A 13,635-nucleotide genomic window follows, 5' to 3' on the forward strand; every position below is an offset into this window, starting at 1 on the left:
AAATGTGTAATTTAATTGATGCCACATTGTTTGTGGTACAAGTTGCTGCATGAAAATATTGAGGAAGGCACTGTTGCTGAATAAAACCGATATCTCTCTTCCAAATTAAAATATTTCTTCATTACCGTGGGAAAAGGAATGTTTGGTGATGAAACCAACATGCTGCTGAAAACATGGTGAGCAAACTACTTCGGGCAAGGGTGAAGGATAAAACTAAAACACACAGGATTGCGCCTTCAAATTAGGCTAACAACTCTTATGGCCTCAGATCTTTGCATGCCTTGTGTTCACAGGCCCCAGGTGCTTCAAAAATAAGCAACCAGAAAATAATAATAAAAGACACCAAACACAGAATCTGGCAAAAATAACACAGAAAGTGTCATAAAGTGATTTTTTTTTCTGCCTCTGTGTATTGCTACTGATTTGACCCACATGTGATCCCACAAGAAAATCAAAGCTTTTAATCTGAGAATGCCAGTGCAGAGGAATTCTCGCAATTATTATTTTGTTGAATACTCTTATAACAATACAATGGGTTTAAAACTGCTTGTCTTAAAATTTTCCTTTATTGGCAATGGTTAATATTCATAGTAATTTTACTTTTTAGACTGGGAGTGTTACAGTGACTTTCCAAAATAAACAAACCTGGTCCGAAGCAAGAGATGGAAAGGATTTGTGCGGGTGTTCATCTCCTGTGCCACTTGCTGGAGCAGAGTGACGCATTGTTGGGCAGCGGCTCCAGTGTTATCAAAGGGTAACACTCTTGTCAGTAACAACAGGAACCAGCGGAGTGCTCCCGCAGTCTGACAGCAGCTTATGACAGGTAACCAGTCTATAAGTGCTTGTAATACTGATGTGTCAAACCTCGCATTTCCACCATCAGAAGCATTTTTCATACCTCTGGAAAAAGAAGTCAATATTTTATAGACAAATAAATAAAATAACATAAACAATGCATCACGCATTACCCTGCTGAGAGAGAGAGAGAGAGAGAGAGAGAGAGAGAGAGAGAGAGAGAGAGAGAGAGAGATATGAAATATACACACAGCAAAAAATAACATGAAGTTGATACAAGTATGAGATACCAGGAATTTTGAGACAAAGGTCAAAGGAAAAATGTCAACATGTAAGTATGACCTGTTTTCCATTATTTTATTATACTAGTGATTTTTCCTTATTCCAACACGTGTAATAACTTTCATTTGTCATTTTTGTTTTTCTCTTGCCAATTACTAATGGAGCTATTTCTAATTGTAACGGTATAAAAGTGCATAAGCAGTCTTGTGTTGTAGCCTACAGCACATGCAAAAGTTTCATCTGTTTGCTATAAAGCAAGGACATGTTTTAAAACAGTACATGAGCAATGCACAGAAGACAACAAAAGCACTAACAGTGCTACAAAGAAAATAAGACAGTACACAGAAAATAACTTCTTGTACTGTATATTTAGCATTAGTATACACATTTTCTACACATACAGAAACAAGTTCTGTTTCTCTAATAATGAAAAAAATTGAATACTTCAACTCAGAAAGAGACCAGATCACAAATCTCTTTCACCTGTTAGATTATTCATTCGCATTATGTTTATGCCATCTGTAGACCATGTCTGACAGTATCTACATTATTTTAAGTTACAATACTAAACAAGTCTTGCCAGTATTTCTTCATCCTTTTGCTGACTCCTCTGTTCTGCACTTCTGTGAAGAAACTCTTTTCTTAACTGGCTCCTCCCCAATCATACATAATCCTCTATTATTTAAATTTGTCTCTTTGGAATACAGCTTCCTCTTCAACTCTTACCTTGGTAAGAACAGCTCATAATCCTTAAACCATTTTCGCTCTGTTTTAAAAGGCTGAAAATTCTTTTTGTTAGTCTAGTGTTCTACATTCTTACAAAATGTCTTTGTAATTCGAACCTTATTTTCTTCCTCACTCCTATGGCTAATCTCTCTGGTACAGTTCTACATGTGTCCCAACAAGTCTCTCACTGTGCCCCGCATTTCATATGAAGAACCAGAAATGTGTTTGGGATGGAATCAATATCAAACTTCTGCATCTGCCGTCAGATAATCAACCCTAAAGCCAACAAGTTATGACATTTCCAAATTTTAACAAATAACACCTTCTACAGTACTAAAAATTGTTATCGTGTGTAAAAAGTGTGAGACAAAACAACTGAGAATATAAGATATGTGCCCCCTTCTGTGAGGGAATGATTAATTCTCATTCTCAACCAACTATGAATGATATCTGCGAGACAGAAAACTATCTATCTGAAATTAAACAACTATTAATCAATCATTCACACTGTTCAAAAGCCACAAACAAAATGTTGTATTGCAGACACTTAACACCAAGCTGGAACAAATACTTACTCGCTGCAAATGATAATCAACTTCACACATTTGCGTGCAACGCTGCGCCCAGAAAGTAAGAGGCAGCTCTGTACCAATCGGCTAAGGTACTTTTCAACCATATACACAAACTCCAGTTGCTGGGTGTGGCTTTCAATTCTTCCACGGGCGCTCCGCAACCTTGACAGTCGCACAGATGCTACCCATGCCAGTACATCTAGAGCTAAGCCTTGAGCAGTAGTCGTCCGATCTGGGCCCTCGAGGAACACAACATGCAGAAGTCGCTCCACAAATTGATTTGATTCCAGCATTGCACAACGCTGACTCCTGCAAAATGTTAGACAGCAAGGAAAAAGAAAATCAACATGACTAATTCAGTTATTTGTACATATGGAGCAGTTATTATAATTTTGTGATTGGCAATCAGGTGGAAAGTAAATGAGGATTACCAAATGGAGCACAGTGTATTAATTCTACTGAATTCTCGCTGTCACTTCTACTGCTGAGAAACTGAACGAAGAGCAGTCACATGTCATCAGACAACATGTAGTGAATGGATTATAATAGGGAGAACTGGAAAATGTGGCATCTATTTTTGGCAAAATTCACTTCCATTTTTTGCAAAATTCATGCCTATTTTTGTTCAAATTCACATCTTTTTTTAAATGATTAGATGCACAAATTTAAAAGGTTGTCACGCTAAATGAGTAATAATAAACTAAGCCTCAGGCCTTTGAAATTTACAGTTAGCAAAAGAAGTTTTGATGGCCTGTTTTCTTCATTTGGATGTACTTTGGCTCCTCTTTGCAAGTGCAGGGCAGCAGGTACTCACTCTCATATTATTTTCGTGCTTACTGTCAGCAATTACTTGTATCAGTACTTGGATCGTTTCCAGTTCATGTCTTTATTCTCATCTGTTGCTCACTTGTTTGTGGAAGAAAAATAAACTTTCGTTCATTGTGGATATGCTGTTGTTTACATCTTACAGTACTATACAATTGGTGACGAGGTTGGTTTTCCCTTCCGCATACTCAGTCTATTTGGTTGTTCCTTTGGTTCTTTTGCCCATGGAGGCAGTGCTCCTTGAGCAACAATAGGCTCTTACAGTTGCTATAATGAACTTATCGGCCACATTACTACTCAAGCTTCCACGCCATTGGCATACTCACCACCCATTCCCCTTATGACAACGCTGCTGAAAACTTGGGAGGCTTATGAGAAGTGTCTTCCATAAAACTTCCTCACTTTTGCTGTGATTGATGCAAACATGTGTGAGGCTTTGTACCTTTCTTGTATTTCTCCACAGATCTACCAGTTGTTGTCCCAGTTACCCCCACTCCAGGAATCTGAGTCACTTATTTGACGAAATGTGTAGGTTGTTGTCAAATTATCACTGTAAATGCTGGCATGTCACTGCAACACATGTAGCATTCTCTCATCACTATAACAGCCCCACCAAACCTACAGGACTTGTGTGGCCAAACCAACACTCATAATGATTCCTATGCGGATTCTATGGCCTGTGCACCAACATTTGGTTGGCTCCTGACAAAGAGGTGTATCAACACTCACCACAGTGTGAGATCCATCTCTGGTTGAAGCATTAAATATCTATTGCTGCTGGTGACCAGACCCAGACTTGGTGTGAGATCACCATGGTGGCTTGGTGGCTCCGGTTCCTGGTCACCAGGCATCAGTCAGTTCTCGGGAGTGGGGATCAGAGACGACATGGCAACTATAGAAACAGGGCTTTCTGAGACACACTGGGCAAAAACATACCAAACAACCATAACAACAATAACAATAACAACAACAACAACAACAACGGCAGCACTCTGCACTTCCTTCTTACCTATACTGTTTTGTGTAACAAGAGAAGGTCGTGTGCCCTAAACACTGGGAAACTTGCAAGAACAGTAGGAAAAAAGAAGGACATATAGTGTCTGTATGCCATTCCCAACCCTCTCCTGTGAACATGGACAGGGATGTCAATTGTGTGTCTTCAGTGCTTACAAATCATGACAAACTGTTTATCAGAGCGTGAGTGATGGAAAAAGAGCTCAGACAGTAAGTGAACACAGTTGCAATTGTGAGTTTACTGAACTCGCAAACTTATGTGGATTTGGGATTTCTGGCATTGTCTCCAGTTACTCTACATTTGGCATATTACAGTTTTGAGACAATTTACGGTTCCCACTATGTATAAATCTGTGGTTTGTTCCTTTATTTTTTTTATTATTGTTATACTGGAGATTCTGACAAAGCATATTTGTTTGGTCTAGACACTTTCAACACTTTTGGTTTCTCAATCTCGGATACTGTGCACCTCGTTTCTGACCATGTCCCTTTTAGATTCCCTGTGTTCGAGTTCTCCTCTCTCTTCTCGAATGAGTTAGGTTGTGCAGTGGCACTTTGCGGCCCATGTTACCATGAAACCTATGGCACAGGTGTGCTTTTTCTGTGCTTGCCTTATTCCAGTGGCTTTGCGTGATCTACATCTACAGCTACACGATTCCTCTGCAATTCACAATTTAAAAAAAAGTGCCAGGCAGAGGGTTCATCGAAGCGCCTTCAATCTATTTCTCTACCATTCCACTCTCGAAAAATGTGCAGGAAAAACAAGCAATAAGATCTTTTTGTATGAGCTCTGATTTGTCTTATTTGATCATAATTATCATTTCTCCCTACGTAGGTGAACACCAACAGACTATTTCCGCAATCAGAGGAGAAAGATGTGGCTGAAATGAAAAACAGCTTTGCTTTAATGATTACCACCCCAATTCACGTATCATGTCCATGACACTCTCCCCTATTTCGTGATAATACAAAAGGAGCTGCCCTTCTTTGAACTTTTTCAATGCTCTTTTTTGAACTTTTTCAATGACCTCTCTCGGTCCCATCTGATGTGGATCCTACATCACGCAGCAATGTTCCACCAGAGGGCGGACATGCGTGGTGTAAGCAGTCTCTTGCACTTTCTGTGTGTGCTGCCGATTAATAACAGTCTTTGGTTTGACTTACCCACAACACTATCTATGTGATCATTCCAGATTCAGTTATTTGTAATTTTAGTTGCTAAGTATTTAGCTGAATTTGCAGCTTTTAGATACGTGTGATTTACTGCGAAACCAAAATTTAGCGAACTGCTTTTGGTATTCATATGGGTGACTTCACATTTTTCATTAATTAGAACCAATTGGCACTTTTTGCACCATACAGAGGTCTTGCTTAAATCATTTTACAGTTGGTTTTGCTCATCTGATGACTTTACAAGACAGTAAATGACTGCTTCATCTGCAAACAATCTAAGAGGGTTGCTCAGATTGTCTCCTATGTCATCAAATGAAAGACTTGGACAGGCTGACATCATTGGGGGTTATACAGCCTATTAAACCAATTGTTTAAAAAAACGACTGGTCAACTTCATCTCCGCAATGACTCTGAAGTTTTAGTTAATGATCAATCTATCATTGACATCTACCCTTTGCCCCACCCAGACAAGTTGTTAAGTTAACTCTACCGGAACCAGTTTTCTCCACAACTGATTTATCTGAAGCCTATTTATAGGTTCCATCCCTACTCACCACTTCCGGCTCTGAATCTCCTACCGCTGCAGCCATCATCACCAGCAGTGGCCACTACAGAGGCAGTGGATGTTTCAACCGTCGTCCCCATGCCCGCATCAACACAGTATGTCCTCTCCCCAAGGGGGAGAAGTGCTATAACCTGCCTGCTGTGGGCCACGTGACTCATGCACACAGCACAGAATCTGCTGCATCCTCTCTTCTTTACAAGTACGATGCAGCAGGCACTTTCTCTCATATTGTGTTCATATTTATTGTCAGCAACTGCTTGTATCAGTACCTAGATTGTTTCTATGTTTGTGTCAAACTTTCCTGTTGTTCGCTTGAACATCGAAAAAGAATAAATTTTTATTCACTGCAGCCATACTGTTGTTCTTGTGTCACAGAACAACACAGTTTGATTTGAGTAGTGTTGTACCATTCTGTTGTACACAGCGATATGGTCAATGTCACAGTATATTACATTTATCAATGAATGAAACTGCGCAGCAGTCAGGAAATATTAACCTTGTGAACAAATCTTAAATCAACTTTGGGTGTTTATGAAGAGCAGGCAAATACTGAACACTAACATTAGTTAGCAAAAAACTGCAGGGCTCACATAAATACATAATTACATTTCCTTTGTTTTTATACCTCTCTTAATGCTTTTATAGTATAAATGTACTTGTTACAGGTACTGAAAATGTGAAGTATGATGTGCAACAAATAACAAGCACTCCTATCACAGCAACAATATTTATATATGGAATCCATCTTTTTTTTTTCTTTTTCTTTTTTTCCTGACAGATTATTGTTCCACGCACACAGGATGAGTGACAGCATAACATTCTATAACATTACATCATTAGCATTATTTTCTGTTTATAAAAACAAATACATTTTTGTGTTTGCTGTATTTTTGATATTTACAACATGTCATCTGTTAATCCTTACAATAACTCCCATTCTGTTCCTTAAGAGAAATGACAGAAGACCAAACACATGTCTCTCAAGGTGGCACATCTACTACAACAGAACATTCATTCTAGGGGTGAGGGTAAGGCGGGTGGGGTAAGGCGGACAGGTGAGGGTAAGGCGGGTGGGGTGGAGAGCCATGTGGAAGGAAGAGAAATAAAACAGACTAATAAAATTTTATTACTCATTTTTATCTCCTCCATATTCTAACCTTTATTGTCTTATGCAATTGCTTCTCTCTCTACTGGCCCATTCCATACCAAATTAAAAAGTCCTGATACCTCCTTAGCACATGTTTCACTACTTCTAAAGGTTTTTTTTTTTTTATAAATCCTTCCATTAATATTTTTACTAACAGCTCTTCAATGGTTCACTTATTTTGTATATCCTAATTTAACACCGCATTTAAATTCTATTCTGATTTTTCCAAGTCCCATGTATGATTTCCACAGATAACTATTTTTTTACATGCAGCTTCCTTATTTATATGTATATCTGAATATAATTATATTTCGTAATGTAGAAATTTGTCTTTGCAAATGATGTTTGATCTTACTTCCTAACTTTTTGCTATTCTCCTCCAATTTTAACTGCTCCTCAGACAACTGTTTTTCTTGATCCAACGACTTTCATTACTTTTACTTTTCTTCTTCTTCTGCTAACATTTTGTTATAAAGGACTGGTGACTAGCAGGAAGTATGTTTCCCTATAGTTTGCTGTTTATACGTCAATGCAGATTTTTTGTTTTTCTCTCTTAATCATGACCCCATTTTTATGTCAGAATCTTAACTATTTCATTTTCTGGCTCTCTGAAGCACATTCCCATCACAACTGATAATAATGTTTTTGTTTCTCTTTTTGCTAATGGCCACAATTTTATTTTTTGATTTTCTGAAGTCCAAATATTCACTAGAGACACTAACTCTATTTAGAAAAAACTGACAGAATTCTATGTTATCTGCGTAACAGATGTTATTCAACCTTTTATCTGCCACCATTTTTTATTTCGATGTCATCTGAAATACGACCATCAACCTCCAATGGGGTTTTTAGTTTCAGTACAGTTCTTCAGTTATGCTGATTTGTTTACTGTAGTGCCCTACGAGTTTAAACTGATTATTAAGGATCCAGTGCTTAAAAGTGGCTGGTGCCTTCTCGTAATATATAATGCATACAATTTCTTGTCAAGACTTTTTTGTACTAAGACCTGAATAGAAAACAAGGTGTCCTTTGTTCCAATATCTGCCTTAAACCAAAATGTTTCACTGATGTTCACCTCTATATTCCTCTGTAGATGCCAGTGTTGTATTCTCAAGAACACTTTCAGAGTATGGTATTAAGTTCACTGATTCGTCATTTATACCTTAATAATAGTGAGTCTTATGTATATTATACTTTTTACATATAAATTTTCTGTTTTTCAAGCTAAGAGTCCCTGCATGTTATCTACAAGAATAACCTTTTGTCACCCTTTCACTTTTTTCTCTATTTTCTTCACAATCTCTTCCTTTTAAATGTTGTTTAAACAATAGTGGCACTACAAGAACTTTTTCTTACTTTTGTACATTAACTGATATTTCTTGACTGCTCACTTTTATTATGTCAAGTTGTTCTTCACCAATATTTTAAATTATTTGTATGCATCTATACTTGAATATACGATGCTGATGACTCAAGTCAAAAGAGGAACCAAAAACTGCTAAAATTGATATGGCAACCAGAAACTGTCCAGAAAACAAATGTAATAAGTCTCTGATGGGTAGGAGATGTGGCTTGTACAACTGAATACAGTGCTTGTTGGAAGACAAAAAGAAATACAACTACTTGGTAGACTAAGGAAATAATGGACAGACAAAACCATGAAAGTCCTACTACAGATTATGGTTGAATGGAATTGGATGCAACCAGCCCCATTCTGGAGTCAGTGGAAAAGGCTCTTCAAAATCAGCAAAGGGTAGATAAATATACAGATAATTCCCTATAAACCCACAAACAAATGATTTCATTTCAGATATTACTACTGTGTATGGGTTAAGGATGGAATAGGAATCAGACCTACTTTAACCAAAATAGTTGTGACCTAAAAGGTTAATTCATAATTATCAGTGTCAACAACTAATATTATTACAGTTGTGGAAAGAGTCTAAATAAGTGCTTAACATGTGCTGCTATCATAGTTGAGGATCTTACAATATTAGACATGACTTCGCAAGCACTATACAAAGGGAGAAAATGATAACATGAATCGGCATATCAAACCTATGGCTGACTTTTTTCCCCCCATTTGAAACATTCAGTTTTATGAACAACAGAAGTTACTGAAAAGGTGCATTAACTGCACTGCAAAGCTTGAAGTTTCAACTTACCGTTCATTAGGAATGTTGGTTTGCTTGGTTTTCCTAATTGTAATGGAAACTTCATGCAGCCAGTCACATCCCAAATAATACTCCATTTTCTTAGAAACTGCAGTAACAAGTCTGTCAACAGTGTTCCGGGGCACTTGCACATAGTAATCCACCGAGGAATCTGAAGTTTTGCTTTTTGAACTTCCATCCAACCTACTCTTTTTTGAAGCTGACCCTTTTTCTTCACTCCCTCGGCTTTTAGAGCCCTTCAAATAAAAAAAAAAAAAAAAAAAAACAATGTTTTTCAATATCACTGAAGCAATAATAAAAATACATAAAACAAACATTCATTAAATACTACATTTCATTTAAGAAACAGTAACTTGTTTTCATGAGTTCAATTACATAACATATCCACAGTTGCCAATTCACTGGCATTGCTGAATTATCATAACCTTATATTAGGGAGGAAAAGTGCGTAAATGTACTTCTTAGTGTAAAATAGAGTAATTACATTTACATATTTCTTACTCCCATTTGCACCCTATCCTCTGTGGTGAAATGTTAGCCCACTGACTTATTAATATTTTTCCCCGTAGTTGACCCCATATTTACTATTTAAATTTACAAAAATCTGCATATTTTGTCTTGCACACTTTTTGCAAAATTATATAATTTTTTCATAGGAATTCTTTGTAAATCTATCCTTTCTATTAGACATTTCTCACACTCATACCATGTATCACTTTTCTTCTTTCTTGCTTTGTGCACTACACAATTTCTGGAGAGCGTTTTCTTGATGGGACTGGGAGTGGAAGGCAGAGGGGGCAGGGGGGGGGGGGGATTCATTGTTTTGTACACCACTTCATAGATTGACTTCTCAGCTTTCCAATGGTATATAACATGTCATGCCATTTATTACCAGAGAAGAAGAAACACTAAGAAGTTATAGCTGCTCAGCCCGTTTCACAATCAGAAACGTAATAACGGACTTGAAACTTGTGATTGGCTGTGAGCCAGCTATATAATCCGATGGGTAATTTGGCAGTTACTAATCAGCACACTGATCCTGAAAACTGTGGATTCCATACTGATACTGGTCTTCTTGATTATTTTTACATGTTCCATCTTGATAATCCCCCCACCCTCATGGAATTTATTTGTATGTGTATAACATTTCATTTAAATTTCTACACAGCTGTTATAGAGTTCCTTCCCGCACCGCAGTTTCAAAGCAGCTCACCCCCCCACCCCCCCACAGTACTCTTTCCAGATAACAACTCATGTGTGACCTATGGATTTCACCTCCAACATCTTCAATTTTGTTCAAATTAGTACAAAATTTATAAGGGGGATTCAAATGAAGCCCGGTCACAAGTGTGAAGTAACAGTAACAATTTTATTAACTCAAAACTGTAGTTATACACAGTACACACACTCAAAAATAGTTGGCAAAACTGTTGGGACATTTATCTCATTGCGATACTAGCCTGTCGATCCCATCCTTGAAGAAGCTAGTAGACAGCTGTCGGATCCAGGCCTGGACCCAGTCACACGCTTTGTCATCCATTGCGAATCAATGTCCGCGAATAGCTTGTTTTAGAGGTGATACATGAAAGTGATACAGTGAAAGGTCAGGACTGTACGGAGGATGTTCCAGCGTTTCCCACCAAAACTGCTCCAAATGTCGTCTTCACCGCACTGGCCGAGTATGGGTGGGCATTGTCATGCAGAAGGATAATGCCATTGGACAACATGCCTTGGCATTTTGACTTGATGGCTCACCTTAGGTTCTGTAAAGTTGCTTGATAAGGCTGGGCATTGATGGTGGTTCCCCATTCCAGGAACTGGACAAGCAGTGGGCCCTTCCGGCCAAAAAAGGACTGATATCATGACCTTAGCAGAACTGGTGTGCATGGCCTTTGATTTCTTTGGAGGTGGTGAAATCGTGTGTTTCCAATGCTTGCTCTGACACTTGCTTTCCAGTTCAAAATGGTGACACCATGCTTCGTCACCCGTGACAATACGTGACAGAAAGCTGTATTCCTCCTCATGATAATACTGCACATAACTCAAAGTCAGCACCATTGGAGTATTGCACTGTTCGGCAGTCAGTTAGTGGGAAACCCACTAACCACAGATTTTTCGAAAATTCAAGTGTTGGTGCATTATGGTGTGGACGGTGCCCACGCTAATACCCAGTAACCAATGGAACTCATCCACGGTGATTCTGCAGATGTCCAAGACTAACACATTCACTTCCGCAACAATTTCCAGTGTGATGACATGATGAGCCTGCCCAGGACAAGCATCATCTTCCAGTGACTGGCGCCCCTAAACAAATCGTTTCTGCCATTCCACAACACTTGAATGACTCAAACTGTACTCACCATTCACAGCCTTCATCTGTGGATACCTTTCATAGCCTTCATTCACTGATGCCTTTCACAGCCTCCAACTCCCTCCACTGCCAAAAACTGAATCACTCCTCGTTGTTCCAGCTTACTCGCCTGCATGTTTGGTAATGGATGATAACTTGTGTGACCACCTTCTTTAAGGCATGAAACCACACTGGAGTTATGAAACCTCAAACGGTTCACACACGTCAGTCTCTCTACCAATAGATGGTGCCACCATACCTGCAGTTACATGGTGCCACATTATGTGTAAGGCAAAGGTAGATGCACTAACCAGGTTTCATTTGAATGAACCTCATATATAAGGGACCTGTATGAACTTCTGCCTAGTATCAACTCCAACTATCACTTTGTGCAGGTACGGGAGCTATTTTCACAAGTGCCACTTTCTTCGGAACAGGAAACATGAAAAATCCTCAATTTTGGGAAGCCATTGTGTCTTACTGTGATGGAGATTTTGCACCTGTGTACTTAATGTGTGTCCATTTTAGAGTGTTATAGGTTTTTTTTAATTATATTTGCTTTCAATTTTATTGATTCAATTCAATATTACTTTATGTGTGTTTAATAACACCAAGTGTGAAGTGTGTATATTTGAATATTTTTGTATGGTATTTGCAAATGTATTCTTATGTTGTATTTTTACGCAATATTACTGCAAAATGTTGTGGTTTGTGTAAATAAAGTAGTGTGCCCTTTGGGACAAAATTATATCTATTGTTATTAAATGTACACTCTGGTTACTTAATATAGAAACTAGCCAATTTGAAAGATTCATAATACATAAATCTTCTTTTATTCATGGCTGTGATTTTCAGAAACTATAGTATATATTTTTCAGAATAAAATGCAGTTGTCAGCTGTCAACACAGATTGACAACTTACAGTAACTGAATTACATACATTATGTACTTTTTGGACATATCATGGCATTATGCTTCTGTGAAGAAGATATTGTCAATTGTTAAAATAACATTACATAAATTTTTGTAGTATACTTCACATAAATGTATAGCCAAGGTCTAAAGACTTTTAATAAGTGTAATTTTGTAGGCTTCTGGAGATAAAACTGGTAAGGTGTAATAAAAATATATTTACAACTGACAAGATAAATCACTGTAACTCTATTTCCGGTGATTCACAATGTAACACTGATGTTTCATGGATCTGCTTAAACACAGACACTGTCCGGTAATTAACACACACATCATTTATATGATTTATTGTTATTATTATTACTGCAACAGAACTCCAGGTTGGAATATCAACTATACAAGAAAAAGATAGATTGCTACTTACCATAAAGATGACAGGTTTAAGCTGCAGACAGGAGCGATGAAAAGACACACATTTGCTTTCAGCCGCACCCTTCATCAGAAATACAAAAAAAAACACACACACAAATTCAGTCACAGAAGCAAGCACACCTCACACATACATGATGTGACTTACGTAGAACAGAAGGAGCAATCTGGAGGGGAGTGGGAAGGGGAAAGGATAACAAAGTGTGGGTGGAGGGAGAGAAGAACACATTTTGGCAGCATGTGCAGGGATTAGACTGCCAATAGGCACAGCCTTGCGAGGCTGTGGGAAAATGAGGTGGCGACAGGTAGGGGTGGGGGTAGGGGTGGGGAGGGGAATGGGAATCAAACAAGGAGAGGAGCGAGAAGGGGAAAGATGGGCACGTGTTGGCAGAGGGCAGCACACAAAGAGAGTTGGAGACAAGAATAGGGAGGAAATGACAGGACAGAGGGGGATGGAAACTGTTGGATGGAGATTGTAGGGAGAGTAGGTTACCATAGGTTGAGGCCAGGATAATTTTGCAAGTGGAGAACGTGTTTTAAGGTTAACTCCCACCTGCGCAGTTCAGGAAAACTGGTGGGGGACAACCTGCACCATCTAGATCCTCCCATTTACCACCCACTTTTCTGAACTGTGCAGATGGGTGTTAGTGTTACAACACATTCTCCGTTCA

General features: G+C 38.4%; 1 protein-coding gene across 1 annotated transcript in view; it reads right to left on the reverse strand.

The window, feature by feature from the left end:
* Positions 1 to 13,635, reverse strand: part of LOC126233282 (baculoviral IAP repeat-containing protein 6) — a 321,293-nt gene that overhangs the window by 211,571 nt on the left and 96,087 nt on the right. Inside the window, exons 15-17 of the mRNA XM_049942854.1 lie at positions 9,265 to 9,509; positions 2,379 to 2,684; positions 646 to 900 (exon numbers count right to left, since the gene is read on the reverse strand). Coding sequence (XP_049798811.1) covers positions 646 to 900; positions 2,379 to 2,684; positions 9,265 to 9,509 — 806 coding nt within the window. The remainder of the gene's footprint in view (positions 1 to 645; positions 901 to 2,378; positions 2,685 to 9,264; positions 9,510 to 13,635) is intronic.

This window comes from Schistocerca nitens, chromosome 1 (genome assembly GCF_023898315.1).
Source record: "Schistocerca nitens isolate TAMUIC-IGC-003100 chromosome 1, iqSchNite1.1, whole genome shotgun sequence".
Lineage (NCBI taxonomy): Eukaryota > Metazoa > Arthropoda > Insecta > Orthoptera > Acrididae > Schistocerca > Schistocerca nitens.